Here is a 16,409-nt window from a genome sequence, read left to right as displayed (position 1 = left end):
GTTGAGACCGAGGATGATTTGGTGGTGATCATGTGTTGTGATTGAGTTGACAAGCATTATGTGAGCATGTGGTGTGATTAACACGCGAAGTGAATGCATTGCATGGCATGAGTGATCACTAAAAGCCCTGAGGCGTTTTACGCGGGGTACAGATAAAAATATGGTGTGCAGTGTGCTCGTGTGATCACATAATCCCTGAGGCGTTTTACGCGGGGAATTGAACCAGTCCTGAGGCGTGTTACGCGGGACGATGCCCGGTTTTATCGGAAGACCGCCAACCTGATGCGTTTTACGCGGGTTGTGCCGTAAAAAGAAGATGGTGTTGCGCCTGAGGCGTGTTACGCGGGCTAGAGACACTGAGCCTGAGGCGTTTTGATGTGGGCTATAGAAGTGTTGTTCAACCTGATGCGTGTTACGCGGGTTGTGTTATAAAAAGGGAGATGGTGTTGCGCCTGAGGCGTGTTCGTTTACACGGGCTAGAGACACTGAGGCTGAGGCGTTTTTATGCGGGCTGAAGAAGTGTTGTTTGACCTGAGGCGTATTTACGCAGGTCATGAATAATCTGGGTACGTGTGATGCATAGTGCTTGATTATGGGGTAAAAACTGCTAGGCATGGTATGGGACGTGCCCAAGTAGGTTTTGCCTTATAATCGAGGCACGCGCGACTGTGATGCATTGATGCATGTGAATTCTTATTACATGCTTTGGTTATGTGATGAGGTTGATGCATCATTGTGGCATATATGTGTGTCTAAGCCAGGTAAGAATGCCTGTGATTGTATTATGGCACATTTATTTCAATAGACTTGTATGTTTAGGACGATCCGGAGGCAACGTATTCTCCTAAACGAGGTTTACGGAGCTTACTTGCTTAGTTATCTCACCTCCCGTGATTAAACATTTTCAGGTTTGGGGTGACAAATAGACGTCACGTATGGATCGGAGACCAGGGTCGATGTGGGGATGGGATGAACTTTCCGCTTTTGGATGCCTTGCTATAGAGGAGTTTAGGTTAACCCGATCCTTCTGTATGTGCAGTTGGTGGCAAGTCGCCCTCAGGTTGGGCTTGTAAATTGTACCGAACTTGGGTTAACAGTGTGTTTATGAAAGTTGTTTTGTTGATGTGTATTCCTGCTGTCACCTTGGCTGCCCCGAGTTACATGTGATGTTGATAGGGTGTTATAGTTCGCTTCCGCATGCGTATGATCGTTAGTGAATCGATTGGGTCGGCGATGCGTCCTGGGACATCGTACTCTTAACGACCGTCGTGGGATGTTCGTGTGCTCGCCGGGTTCGGGGTGTGACAGAAAGTTTCGATTGCATTGTACTGGTGCGAGTAGATTTGCGTGTGCCGATGACTTTGCGAGACTTGGCAGCCATTTGAGAGACGGTATGTGAATGAAGAAGACGAAAATGGCTGAGGGAGTTATAGAAAATGAGGAACGGTTTATCCAGGCAGTTTTCGAGATGAAGGAGAACGTGAGCACTATCTCCTTATAAATAGGAGCAGTTCAGCCACGTTCAAAAGGTTAGCCGTTACTCAATAACGGCAACTTTCTGTTTATTTCAATAGATTTTCAAGAAAAAATCGAGATAATAGCATATGAGAAAAGATCGGGTATAACGGCAGTAAATTAGCATGTCAGAACGGTCAAGAAATCTCCAGGGGCAGTTATTGTAACGGTAATAAATTTTTGAATTTGGCAAATGCGTACCTGGAGTCCGTTGTTCTTGCTGAATGGATGTTTCCAATTGAGTTGATAATCCTTACCTGATTTATTGAAGTGGATTGCATATTCCCAGCTCCCCTTTGATAAACTCGAAAGCTTGTTTGCCCAGTGGCTCAGTGAAGATGTCAGCCAGCTGACGTTTCGTCTCAACGAATTGAATGGAGATTTCTCCCTTACTTACTAAGTTTCTAATGAAATGATGTCTTACTTCAATGTGCTTGGCCCGAGAGTGTAATATGGGATTTTTTGACAGATTGATCGCACTTGTGTTTTCACACAATATAGGAATGATTTCATTTGTTTCTCCAAAATCGCGAAGTTGCTGTTTCATCCACATTAGTTGAGCATAGCAGCTTCCTAATGCAATATATTCAGCTTCCATTGTTGAGAGAGCAACTATATGTTGCTTCTTTGAGAACCAAGAGATTAGCATATTTCCTAATAATTAATATGTACCATATGTACTTTTTCGATCAACCTTACATCCTGCATAGTCAGCATCTGAGTATCCAAATAATGTAAAATCTGAATTCTTGGGATACTAGATACCTAGCTTTGGATATGAGCCAATGTATCGAATGATACGTTGAACAGCTGATAAATGAGATTCTTTTGGGTCAGATTGAAAACGTTCACATAGACATGTTCCAAATAATATATCTGGTCGAGATGCTGTTAGATATAATAAGGAACCAATCATTCTTCTATACAGCTTGGAGTCAACAGATTTACCTTTCTCATTATTGTCCAGCTTGATAGAAGCAGACATAGGTGTTTCCACCTTTTTGCTTCCTTCCAGATCAAATTTCTTTACAATTTCTATGGTGTACTTCTCTTGATGGATGAAATTTCCATATTTTGTTTGTTTTATTTGGAGACCGAGAAAGTAATTGAGTGATCCAATCGGGCTCATCTCGAACTTGCTTTTCATGATGTTTGCAAACTCCTTGCATAGTTCTTCGTTAATAGACCTGAAAATGATATCATCAACATATATTTGTATGATAAGAAGATCTTGATCTTCCTTCTTGATGAATAGTGTAGTATCCACATTACCTTTCTCAAAATTGTGTTCTTCCAAGAATGTGCTTAATCTTTCGTACCAGGCTCTTGGAGCTTGCTTGAGTCCATGCAGGGCCTTTTCCAAGTGGTATACATCCTGTGGTCTATTTGGATCCTCAAATCCTGGAGGTTGCTCAACAAAGACTTTTTCTTTAATGTAACCATTAAGAAAAGCACTCTTGACATCCATTTGATATAAATGAATATCGTAGAAACATGCATAGGCAGTTAATAGTCGTATAGCTTCTAGTCTAGCAACAGGAGCATAAGTTTCATCAAAGTCAATACCTTCCTCTTGTGAGTAACCTTTTGCAACTAATCTTGCCTTGTTGCGAGTGACTTTACCTTTATCATCAAGTTTGTTTCTGAATACCCACTTTGTTCCGATGACAGGATGATCTGAGGGTTTTTGCACTAATTCCCAAACTTCATTAAGTTTGAATTGATGCAATTCTTCTTGCATGGCCTCTATCCAGCTTTCGTCAGAGATAGCTTCTTAAATCCTTTTGGGTTCTTGTTGAGATATGAGAGCCAAAGAATTTATCAGATTTTTGAGTGTAGATCTGGTCTTGATTCCTTCATTTATGCTTCCAATGATTTGTTCTTTAAGATGCTCGGTTTTGTATCTCCAGTCTTTGAGAACTGTGTTCTGCTTGGAAACATCAGCATTTTGGTACTGTTGCTGTTGCCTATTGGTGGGAGAAGGCAAAAGCACGACTTCATCACAATCATTTGCTTGTATCCCCTTTTGATTGTCTTTGAACTTCACATTTGTGGATCCTTCAACTACCTGTTAATCTTTATTGAACACATGATAAGCTTTACTAGTAGTTGAGTATCCCAAAAAAATACCTTCATTTGCACGAGCATCAAATTTCCCAATGTTTTCATTCTTGTTTTTAAGAATGAAGCACTTGCAACCAAATACATGGAAATATGATATATTGGGTTTTCTGCTTTTGAAAACTTCATAGGGAGTCTTTTTCATCAATGGTCTTATTAGTACCCTGTTCAACGTGTAATAGGCGGTAGCAACTGCTTCAGCCCATAAGTGTGTAGGCGTACTACTTTCAATCATCATGGTTCTGGCCATTTCTTGTAGAGAGCGATTTCTCCTTTCATCAACTCCATTGTGTTGAGAGGTGTATGCTGTGGAGAAATTGTGTTCTATTCCATTCTCATCGCAATAATCAGCAACCATTTGAAACTCGAATTCTCCTTCATGATCTGTTCTAATTGTTGAGATGCTGTATCCTTTTTCATTCTAGATCTTTCGAGCAAATTTCTCAAATGAATGAAATGCTTCATTCTTGTGAGATAGAAATATTACCAAGGTAAACCTTGAGTAATCATCAACAATTACCAAATAGTATCTTCTTCCTCCTAGACTCATGGTCCTTGTGGGTCCGAATAGATCCATGTGCATAAGCTGCAAAGATTGGTTAGTAGCAACTGTGTTTATTGATTTAAAAGATGATCTAACCTACTTTCCCAGAGTACAGGCATTGCATGAATCACTTTTGCTGAAGTTGATTTTTCCGAGACCACATATTAGATCCTTTGATGAGATCTTAGAGATTTGCTTAGCATTGACGTGTCCTAATTTTTTGTGCCATAAATCACATTCATCCTTGATAGACATTAGATATTGAACATTATCAAAATTCACATTTAGTAAATAGATGTTGCCATACCTTTTACCAGTGAATGATTGGGATCTGTCTTGACTTATACCAATACATTTTCCTTCCTCAAAGCTGACTTTGTATCCCTTGTCACAGAGTTGGCTTATACTTACAAGATTGTGACCTAATCCTTTAACTAGTGAAACATCTTCAATGGTTAGATTTCCTAATCTGATGTTTCCTTTACTGATGATTCTTCCTTTGTCTTTTCCTCTGAATGTGACAGTGCCTCCGTCTAAGGTGACGAGACTTATAAACTTGGAACTATCTCCTGTCATGTGCCTTGAGCATCCATTGCCTAGATACCACTTGTTTTTCTTCAAAATTACCTGCAGAGAGAGAGATGCTCATCTTTTCTTTGGAATCCACTTAAACTTGGGTCCTTTAGTGTTAGATTTAAAAACATCATCAAATCTTCTGTGATCCTTTTGGGCATCATCTGCTTGTTTGGACATTTTAATTTAAAATGACCATATTCATTGTAGATTGGACAATCAGGAAATTGCTTTCCAGAGGGTGTAGTGAAGTGTCTTGCATAATGATTCTTATAAGATGTGCAGAGGTCGTTTAGCCAATCTTTCTTTGTATTTGGGAAAAAAGATTCTTTTCATCTTCATTATCCTCACGTCCTAAACCACATTTATTGTAGTGAGGAATTTGAATCGAGAGAATGTGCTTCAAGATTTCTGAACCGAGAGAAAATTTAGCACTAATTTTTGAAATTTCTTCCTTGAGAGAGTCATTCTCAACTTGAAAAAATTTAACTTCCTTTTCTTGGAGGTCATAGTCCTTTTTCAAGTTATCAAATGCAGTCTTGCAAGTAAGTTTTTCTGTAGTAAGATCTAGTACTTTCTTTTTCAAAATAGAAATTCTTTTTGAAGCCTTTATGTATTCATCAAACATTTCCTTTAAAAAGTCATGTATTTCTTCATAAGAAAGTTCAGGCTGAATTACCTCATCTTCTTCTTCATGATCCGAATCGGCCATCAAATAGAGGTTTGCTTCTTCTTGGTCGCTAATTTTGCATTCTGATTCACTCCATGTTTCGGCGTTCAGTGCTTTCTTTTTCTTCTCATACTTTCCTCTCTTGTTTTTGAGCAATGGGCAATCTGGCTTTATGTGACTTGGTTTTCTGCATTCATAACAAACAGGATCTCTACCTTTGAGTTCTTCCTTGCTCTTGTAGAATCTTCTTTCCTCAGGAACCTTCACTTGTCGTTTGCCTTTGAATTTTCCTCCATTTTTTGTAAGGCTGTTGAACCTTCGAGGGAATAGCGCCATGTCTTCATCATCACCTCCATCCTCAGATGATAATAGATCACCTGCATCATTGTTGTTAGCTTTAAAGGCTATGGGTTTCTTACCTTTTGAGCTACCTTCCTCGATTTGCTGTTCTACTTCATAGGATGTGAATGTTCCGATCAGTTCTTCCAACGTGATTGGTTGAATCCTCGTTGTTTCTTGAACTGAGGTTTTCACATTGTTCCATTCTTTTGGTAAGGCTCTTAGTAGTTTGTTCACTTTTTCTCAATTGGTGAATATTTTTCTTTGATTTGCAAGGCCATTCACTATGTCTGTGAACCTGTTGAACATTTGAGCTACTGTTTCATCTGATTTCATCTTGAAGAGCTCGTACTGTCCAAGAAGGATGATTAGCTTCATCTCCTTTACTCGGTCAGTCCCTTCGTACGTGAGTTTCAGTAGATCCCAGATTTCTTTAGCTGTTACATATGTGCAAATTTTGTTATACTTAGTCATAGATAAAGAGCACTATAGAAGATGTTTAGCTTTTGCATTATGTACTACTCTTCTTCTTCATGTTTCCTCTGCGTTATGTGCCGCTGTAATATTGGCAGCAGCATTCTCTGCTAGAACTTCTTGATCAGTTCTTTGTGTAGTAGTAGGTACAGGTATTTCCACACCACGTTGGATCACGTCCCATATTTCAAGATCAGTTGCTTCAAGATATGCTTGCATTCTGTTCTTGTAGTAGCTGTAATTGCTTCCATCAAAGTAAGACGGCTTGTTAGAAGCAAGAGCATCACCAGTAATAAAACCACCAAAGTTAGCTATAAGAGAAGATCTTTATACTCAGAAGAAATACTTTTCTCAAGACGAGCAACTAGGCTCTGATACCAATTGTTGGGACTAATTACGTAACTTAAAGGGGGGGGGGGTGAATAGGTTGCTTTGAAAGATATTACAGTTTTTGCGGAAAACAGCGTATAACAAAGAGATATTAGAAAACACCAAATGTATGAGAGACAATGTATCACTTGTATGCTAGAGATGATAAACATAAGTATAAACAGCTGCACACAAAGATATATAGTGGTTTGCCTTTGTCTCTAAGCCTACGTCCACTCTCACCATTAACAGCCACAAATTGGGCTGGATTGCACTAGTAATTTGCTGATCAAGTTACACTTCAGCAAGCACCACTCCTATCAGATTGTAGATCATATTACCAGGAGGTGGATGCTGCTATCACTTGGTACACTTGAAACTTCAACACAATTATAATGCAGCAAGTGCTATCGACAAGCAGGAGCTTTTTGCTCAGTACACAACAAGTAAGAGATTTTAGAATTCTTTGTAAGCACACACACTCTCGCTCTTACTTGTTGGCTTTAAAGACCTTATCTTTTATAGACATCTTCAAACTAGTCGTTGCTAATGTCCCGGAGAGGTAAAGTAGCCGTTAGAGTCGTTGTCCTCGGAACTAACTGCCCATATAGCCTATTCCTGAACTTCTGCAGACTTTTCCGAAATAGCTTCTATTGTTTTACTGTAGCTGCGATACTGACTACCTATCAGAACGGCTCTTCTCCTTTCTGCCGGATCTTCTGCTGTGCTTGTCCAGTCCCAACGGCTATTATAGTAACATAACGGTTATATTAAATGAACCATTACTTAAACATCACCAATTACTAGATCTCTTCAGCTTGAACAAGACATTGTCATTTAGCTGGTATTTGAGATTGATGGTGCTGTTTACACGATCCTTCAAGGACAGTCTTGTGATCTTTTTTTCAATGAATAACATTATGATTATCATTCAGTCCTTTGAATATATCTGCATTTAGACAATGTAGATATTATACCAATGATAGTTTGGGTATCATCAAAATCATTTAGAGATGTTTCTCCAACACATAAAAGGTTTGGAAAAGATCTAAATGATGCCGAGTGTCCAAAATCAAACGGTACGTCCCAATGGCTTCAACTGAAGCTTTGACTCTATTCCTCATGAAAATAAACTTTTCATCTGGATTTATGGTTTGGGTCGTAAGGAATCCCTTTCTTTTCGAACCATGTCTTACGTTTCATGCAGTCTTTCTAATAGTGTCCAGGTTTTTTGCAGAAATGACACTTATCATTCTTTTGTTCCTTTTTATGGATTTGGACAGATGACTCATTAATCTTTAGTGGTCCTTTATTAGCCTTTCCATTCTTCCTCCTTGGTTTTCTTTTAGCTCCTGATTGACAGAGTGGATTCCTTACTTCTTAAGTCTTGTTTCCTCTTGAATGAGCATACTTTACATTTCAGTCACATTCCATTTATCCTTTATAGTATTATAATTTATTTGGAATGGACCATACTAAGGAGGCAAGGAATTTATGATAAACTGCACAACGAAACTTTCATTCCCATGGAACTTAATCTTGCTGCTATATTTGCCATTTCAGTGACATGCTCATGCATCGTACGAGAACCATCGAACTTCATGGTGGTTAACATACCCATTAATGTCCAAGCAACTGACTTATCAGCAGAATTAGACTGAGAACGACTTTCCACTAACTTCATAAATTCCTTAGCATTATCATTTTCAGGAATGGTTGACTTAATGTTGTTTACTACTGTCATCCGCATGAACATTAAGCTTAGTCTGTTTGATCTTTCTCAAGCCTTATGGAAAGACCTTTCTTTAATGCTGCTAGAAGTAGTAAGAGCAGCAGGCTTATCATTCATGAGTGCTAAATCAAGATCAATAACACCTAGGTGAAACTTGACTTGTTCACTCAATTTAGAAAAGTTAAGCCCATTGAACTTCATAATAGACAAAGCTTGCGAATGAAGAGAAACAGAAACAGATACTTGAAAATACATAGGATGCTCACACATTAATGCTTTGAGTCGTAACTTAAACATATAACACAGATTCAGACAAAAATCACACAACATTAAATGTACATCGAAGTTCTCCTTTGGGTGATACAACAATGTACAACCATAAAACATAATTGATGCTTAAATTTAATTTCACATAATTGGTAATTATATATACTCCAATTAGACACGCTTGCTATCTTTGGATATGCTAAACATATCTAATCAAGTATACTAATTAACCGCTATTATGTTCATGATTATAAAATTAACCGATCAACCTTTGGGCGATTCTTAAATATTTTATAATCAATGAACTTCAAATTACCCATGACAACATAATGTATAACATCATGTCATCTCATTAGTAGCATCACATAAACATGAGTAATTGAATTTTATTTAATTTGACGTCTATGAGAAACTTTCTAATTCGGCCACTTTGGTGACTAACGAATTATACATAATATAGATATCAAATTAAATAATCATAACAATAATTATTTCAATTGAATGAAATACAATTAATTGTACAATTAAGAAAATTGCAGTGATGTATATGTAAATTTATACAATAATAGGCCCATACTAAAGATATACACATATGCAATTTATTCAACATCAATTTACTCATCAATCAAATTGCAGCGGAAAATAATAGATCAATCAATCAAAAAAATATATATGTATTATCAATAAAATGAAATAAAGGTTTGGTGGCATCCCCTCATGGACACGCACAGCATGGATCAAATTAATGGTGTATGGGCTTGATGCACACCCACCCACTGTGCATGAGCCTTAGTCTATTAATGGCCAAATCAATTCAATAAAAATTAGAGATGGCACATAAACAGTGGACAAATCAATTGCAACCAATCTATTGATGTGTGACAAATTAAATTACATTATGTTCACATGCAGTAAAGAAAATCCCCAAAAGTGCAGCACATGAGCTGCCACTGGGTGGGCAGCGCGCCTGGTGCCGTGCGCGTCCACCTGGCACATAACCATGCATCATGCGCTGCCATCATCAACGCATCCATCATGCGCACCTTTCTGGTGCACCCACAAGCCACGCGTCCCGACCTTGCGGGCCGCAAACACATTTAATCAATTCAATTTATTTATTTATTAATTTTTTCGGGCCAGTAAATAAATCTCACAATTAGGGCAAACATCAATAAACTTTTCTAATCAATCAAACTGTCAATGGAAAATTACAAGTTCTCAAACCATGCTCTAATACCACATGTAAGATCAAGATGATTTTCACAATATCATAATAGATGAGAGGCATACATTGATCCGTGATTATTTCTTGTGAAGAAACCAATTGTAGATTAGAAATCTTTAAAGAAATATGTTTCTCTTTCTTGACCCATTTTAGGTTTTCTGACATTCTTGATGGAGAGAAAACTGTCGTTCTTTTTTAGGATTGAGAGAGGACAGTTTCTAATTAGGGCATTTTATAGTCACACCATCCATCAAGGTATACAGTAATTAGAATGCACCTCTCTATTGACCAATAGAAATTTAGCACCTAATAATTGTTAAACCTAAACCACATATGGTCCATTAATCACTTGGGCCAAAATAAAATCCAACGGGGAATACACGTGGATTCGACTTAGTTAGTGGAAACACGACGTTATTACCTGTGGATTGTGGACCATCCCCAGGAAACATTGAGGTCACTAAAGCAGCTCTTCCTCCTCATCATCAATCAACTAATTAGCTCCTTACTTCTAAGGTCACATCTTTGTTCTTATCTGTGACTTCTCTGCAGAGTTCTAATTTCATATATATGACCCTCATCCCTCACTTCTCAACTATGTATTAACACCTCCTCCCTCTCTCTCTCTCTCTCTCTCTCTCTCTCTCTCTCTCCAGAGAAGCAGAAAGATGGAGAACAATCACCAAAAGCCTCATGCCCTCATGATGACCTACCCTCTCCAAGGCCATGTCGTCCCTTCTGTCCATCTTGCCATGAAGCTTGCATCAAGGGGCTTCACCATCACCTTTGTCAACACCCAATTCATTCACCAACAAATAACCAAGTCCTGCCATCACAACCACGATCCCAAAGCCGAGGACATCTTCGCTGGAGCCCGGAAATCCGGCCTTGACATACGCTATGCAACGGTCAGTGACGGCTTTCCCCTGGGGTTCGACCGGTCGCTCCACCACGACCAGTTCATGGAGGGTCTTCTACATGTGTTCTCGGCTCACGCGGATGAACTCGTCGGGAAATTGGCCGCGTCGGAGCCGCCAGTGAATTGCTTGATAGTTGACACCTTCTTTGTGTGGTCTTCAATGATTTGCGAGAAGTACAATCTTGTCAATATCTCCTTTTGGACCGAACCAGCTTTGGTGCTCACTCTTTATTATCATTTGGACCTTCTACGCATAAACGGTCATTTTGGTGCTCAAGGTACATGCCAACTTAAGTACTATTTTGGTATAACGGGTACAATTGTCAAATGGTGTCTGGGTTGAGTTTCGTGCACCTTGACTGGTCCACCTTCTCAAACAATGTTAAGGGTGCACTCCCCTCATCGGCCAGAGCATTTCAAGATTTTATTTCTGAAATGCTCTCAACAATACTTGAACCACGTATCATACAGAGAAGAGCAATTCTCTTTCTATTAATTCATCAATACGGAAATATCCACTTTTTGGATTTGCACTAACATACACATGACCATTCATATGATTAACCATATATATTATTAACATCAATTGAATTAATGAGTAATTTCTGGACATATTATCCCTCCCAAAAAAAGTCTATTCATGAATTTCTGGATATAGTACTATAAGAGTTGAGTACATGATAATTTGAAAGGAAATGAATCGAATTCAAAGAATCGAGGGGTGAAATCTAGCCATATACATACACACGACACGTCTTTATATGAACGTGCCCTTTAATCTCTCTCTGTGGTTTTATTTCCAGACACTAGCATTTCTTTGCTACATGGTGAAAATAATCAGATTTGATCATCAGATAATCAGGAAGACGCCATCGATTATGTGCCGGGGGTCCGTTCGATCCAACGGAAGGACTTAGCATCGTACCTCCAATCTGCCAACACACGGACGGTGGTCCACCGGATTATATACAAGGCCTTCGAGGACGTGAAGAAAGCGGACATGATCATTTGTAACGCGGTCCAAGAGCTTGAGCCGGATACCCTATCAGCCTTGCAAAAGAAACAACCAGTTTACGCAATCGGCCCCATATTCCCGACCGGGTTCGCCAAGAGCCCTGTGGCTACGAGCCTGTGGTCCGAGTCGGATTGCACCGAGTGGCTCGGCGCCAAGCCAAGTGGGTCGGTTTTGTACATCTCATTTGGAAGCTACGCTCATGCTAGTAAGCAAGTCATTTGGGAGATAGCTTATGGCCTTTTGCTTAGCGAAGTGAGCTTCATTTGGGTGCTTCGTCCCGACATAGTGAGCTCGGACGAATCTGAGCCGTTGCCTCCCGGGTTTGGTGACCAGATCAAGGGCAAAGGATTGGTCGTACCATGGTGTTGCCAAATTGAAGTATTGTCGCACTCATCCATCGGGGGTTTCTTGACGCATTGTGGGTGGAATTCGATATTGGAGAGCATTTGGTGCTGCGTTCCGATGTTGTGCTTCCCCCTGTTGACCGACCAATTTACAAATCGGAAATTGGTGGTCGACGACTGGGGAATCGGGGTCAACCTGAGGGACAAGAAGTCGGTCACAAGAGAGGAGGTTGGTCAGAAGATTAGGCGGCTGATGATCGGCGGATTGGCCGATGAGCGGAGGAAGAAGGTGAGAGAGGTGAGGAAGACTCTTGACAATGCATTGGGTCCCAATGGGTCGTCGGAGAAGAACTTGAATGATTTCATCAATGATATGAAGGTTAAGATTGCTTCTAACAAACAATGAATCTCAAGGTAGTGAATCTATTGAAAAGAAGCCTAATAATCTCTCATCCATCTTGTACTTAAAAAGTAATTAACTCAATTCCAAGTCTTAGAAGTTACATTTCTACTTTGAAACTTTCGTGTAGATTTCAGTTCTACCTCGTCAGGACGAATTATCAAGTATTGTCGTTATAGCTTGTTTTTCTGAAACTAGTATGATGTCATCTTCTTCGAGTTCGATAGTGTTATTGTATAGGTAAAAGCTTATACTCACATAATTTATGGTCCTGTCGGCTATGGAAATGGAAGGAGAAAGGGTAATGACATTTTTTTTCCCATGATTCGGTCAATGGTGACGAGTACATGCCATCAGTCTTTCTTACAAGCAAGGAACCCAACATTCTCAACCAATTCCACTTTGCCTTTTGGGCCATATTTTTCTTCGTCTTTTGATCGATGGATTACAAATACAGGTACCAAATACACACAAAAGGTGAACATGCTATCGAATGCGAAATGTGTCGAAGTGGGATAAGGACACTAGGAGTGCCAAAACTTTCGTACGACGCTCACTTGAGTGTCATAACTTTTTTTTGGCTCACTTGAGTGCCACATCGGAGTAAAATAGATTATTTGAGTGCCACTTCCGGCAAAAATAGATCACTTGAGTGCCATTTCCGGCAAATGAGCTGACGTGAGTTTTTTAATTAATTTTTCATCTGACGTGGATTTTTTTAATGTTATTTTATTTTATTTTATTGATTTTTTTAATTTATCTTTATCTTTATCTTTATCTTTCTTATTTTTCTTTTTTTTTTCAAGGTTGGCGAGGGTCGCCAGTGACCCTCGCTGGCGGCCGCGAAGGCTCTCGCCAAATCCGGCGAGCTCGCCTCGCCCGCGGCCGCGAACGCCCTTGGCGAGGCCATCGTGAACTCACCGGCCGCGGGCGCTGTGGTGAAGGCTCTCTCCAGATCCGGCGAGGCCGCCTCGCCCATGGTGGCGAAGGCTCTTGCTAGATCCGGCGAGGCCGCCTTGCCCGCAGCTGTGAAAGCCCTTGGCAAGGCATCGCGGCCTCGCCGGCGCGGGTGAGGTGGCGAAGGCCTCGCTCGTGGTGGTGATGGCTTTCGCTAGATCTGGCGAGGCCGTCTCGCCCACGGCCGGCGAGACTGCCTTCGCGGCCTCGCCTAGGGCCTTTGCGGCCAAGGGCATGGCGGCCCTCGCCCAATCTAGGTGAGGCCTTCGCAGCCGGCAAGGGTCGCCGGTGACCCTCGTCGGCATTGAAAAAAAAATTTGCAAAAATAAAAAAAATTCAAAAATTTAAAAAAATATTAAAATATTGTCCACGTCATCTCCGGTGAAGCTACGTCAGATTTTCTGGCTGCCAAATGGCATTTGGCACTCAAGTAATCACTTTTTCAAATTTTTGGCACTCAAGTGAGCAAAAAAAAGGTTATGGCACTCAATTGAGCGCCGTACAAAATTAAGGCACTACTAGTATCCTTATTCCGTGTCGAAGTTGAAAGGATATTATAGAAGGTGAATAAGTAGTGGAAATGTGAATCCAACAATCTACAAGATATGAGGAGGTCAGCAGCTGGAAGGACCGACTATTGATGAAGTAGATAGTCCTATTTCACTCATTTATATTCCTAGAGAGAAGACTCAGAATAAAGTACCTTACAACTGTTTTCAAACATAGGATTCACCAAAAGCCCTTGGAGAACGACCAGAACAGTTTTGCCATTTTTGGCTGACCAGCAAAGATGTTTGGCAGGCGGCCGAAATTGTTCGTTCTATACGAGAAACTGCCCATTAATGCCCAACAGCAGAAAATTTTGTAACCGGTAGAAGACTACTTTGCTGAATGGAGCCTCCGACGGTCCCATCAATGCTCGGAGGGCTTTGTCAGCTTAAAAGAAGTCCACAAACAACTCTCCCTATGTATAAAACCGAGTGATTTTAGATTGTATTGTCCTTGTCAAGGGAGTGAGCTTTTGTTAATTCTTGAGCATGGTCAGAAGTGCTTGTTTCTGTAGAAGGTAGTGCAAAAGCTTCGATGCGGAAGCAGCAAGTTCTATACTTGTCATGAACATCAACCGGAGAAGTAGACATGGGCTGGCCAATTGGACGAAGCCGAAACACTATACTTTGTTTTGCGTCTTTTTATCTCTTAAACTATGCTGATAGAAAATAGAAATCTGCACAAATATCAGACGTTCTATTGCACTGGAGCAGTTTGTACACACTGTCCGACAACTAAATGGAAAAAATGTTCAAAGTTTTTTGGGAGAAGAACACTAGAAGTGCCAAAATTTGTGTACGGCACTCACTTTAGTGCCAAAAGTTTTCGCCGGCTCACTTAAGTGCCAAATTAGAGGAAAAACGATCACTTAAGTGCCAACGGCGAGAAATTCCGACCAAATTAATATGTGGCTTTTATAATTAAAATTTTAATCTTAGTTAGATTTTTTTAAAAAAATAAGTCTACGTGGCATTTCCATGTGTACATTTAGATTTTTTAAATATGTTTTCTGATTTTTTTTCCATCTTTTCTTTTTTTCTTTTTCTTCTACCTCCGGTCACTGGCGGTGACCGAAGGCCGGCCACGTCCAACGACTGGCATCGCTCGGACGAGGCTGCCGTCGCCGCCACAGGTGAGGCCTAGCTGACCCTTGCTTGGGCGAGGGTGAGCAAGCCCCGACGAGGGTCGACCTCTTCTCGCCTAGGCGAGGTCGAGCCCTAGCGAGGCCACGGTGGCCTCGTCGGATCTGGCGAGGCCGGCTGTCTCCGTGGCCACGGCGGCCTCGCAAGGCGTCGCCTTCCCCCGGGCAACGGCCGGCCTCGCCTGATCTGGCGAGGGTTAGCCTCGCCTCATCGGGGCTCGCCCTTGCCAGATCTGACGAGGCCGGCCGTCGCTCGGGGGAAGGCGACGCCCTGCGAGGCCGCCGTGGCCACGGCGACGGCTGGCCTCGCCGGATCTGGCGAGGGTCGGCCTTGCCGGATCTGGCGAGGGTCGGCCTTGCCTCGCCTAGGTGAGGGCGAGCCCCGGCAAGGGCTCCCCTCGCCAGATCCGGCGAGGCCGCCCCTCGCCGGATCCGGCGAGGGAGCCCTTACCGGGGCTCGCCCTCGCCCAGGCGAGGCGAGGCGAGGTCGACCCTTGCAGGGGCTCGCCCGCCCTCACCCAGGCGAGGGTCGGTCGGGCCTCGCTTGTAGCGGGCGACGGTGGCCTCGTTCGGGCGAGGCTAGGCGGCTGGCCGCAGTTGGTGGCCAACCTCCGGTCATCGGCGGTGACTGAAGGTAGAAGAAGAAGAAGAAAGAGAAGAAAAAAAGAAAAGAAGGAAAAAATATCAGCAAAAATACTTGAAAAATCAAAGTGTACATGCTAAACTACGTTGTTTTAATGTGTACATGCTGACTAAATCCTCTGGCGAGCCACATCAGCTTCAGAAATTAATAAAAAAAGGCTACGTCGGATTTCCGGCCAAACTGACGGGAGTTGGCACTTAAGTGATCGTTTTTCAAAAATTTTGGCACTAAAGTGATCCAAAATAAACTTTTGGCACTAAAGTGAGCGTCGTACACAAGTTTTGGCACTTCTGCTGTTCTTCACCCAAGTTTTTTTAATGATAACCAGTTCACCCGGCTTGATGTTTGTGCCTAGTCCATTTCACACCTCCTTTGAATTTTACTTTTGGCCTTACCTAAGTTTCAATTTTTATGAAACTAAACACTACTTGTCGTTACCCACCTACGCATGGCCGAGTTGATTGGCGCTTTCCTTCCCTCCTCAGAGGTTCTGGATTCGAATCCCCGCTTGGTTCCGTAATTTAAGTGGGGGGCCCTGGCGGTGGGTTGCTGGGCTAGTCTCCCTCGAGGTATAGGCGCTCCGATTACCTGTGTGGGCTCGTCCCCGAGGAA

General features: G+C 41.6%; 1 protein-coding gene across 1 annotated transcript; it reads left to right on the top strand.

Annotated features, from left to right (window-relative positions):
- Window positions 1–10,318: 10,318 nt before the first annotated feature.
- Window positions 10,319–12,723, top strand: LOC115674206 (UDP-glycosyltransferase 86A1). Its single transcript, XM_030596549.2, has 2 exons — window positions 10,319–11,026; window positions 11,603–12,723. Exons 1-2 carry the CDS (start codon window positions 10,498–10,500, stop codon window positions 12,511–12,513), a joined length of 1,440 nt encoding a protein of 479 aa, XP_030452409.1. The 5' UTR covers window positions 10,319–10,497; the 3' UTR covers window positions 12,514–12,723.
- The last annotated feature ends 3,686 nt before the right edge of the window (window positions 12,724–16,409 follow it).

This window comes from Syzygium oleosum, unplaced genomic scaffold (genome assembly GCF_021117445.2).
Source record: "Syzygium oleosum isolate NSW1041296 unplaced genomic scaffold, Sole_v2.1 Sole_v2.12, whole genome shotgun sequence".
Taxonomy (NCBI): domain Eukaryota; kingdom Viridiplantae; phylum Streptophyta; class Magnoliopsida; order Myrtales; family Myrtaceae; genus Syzygium; species Syzygium oleosum.
Note: the sequence above shows the minus strand (reverse complement) of the source record. Positions and strands in the feature narration are given on the sequence as shown.

Excerpts from the sequence above, each read along its gene's own strand:
- LOC115674206 (XM_030596549.2), top strand. The coding sequence starts at position 10,498 with ATGGAGAACAATCACCAAAAGCCTCATGCCCTCATGATGACCTACCCT. Across the intron at positions 11,027-11,602 it reads CGGTCATTTTGGTGCTCAAG|ATAATCAGGAAGACGCCATC; the intron begins GTACATGCCAAC and ends TTTGATCATCAG.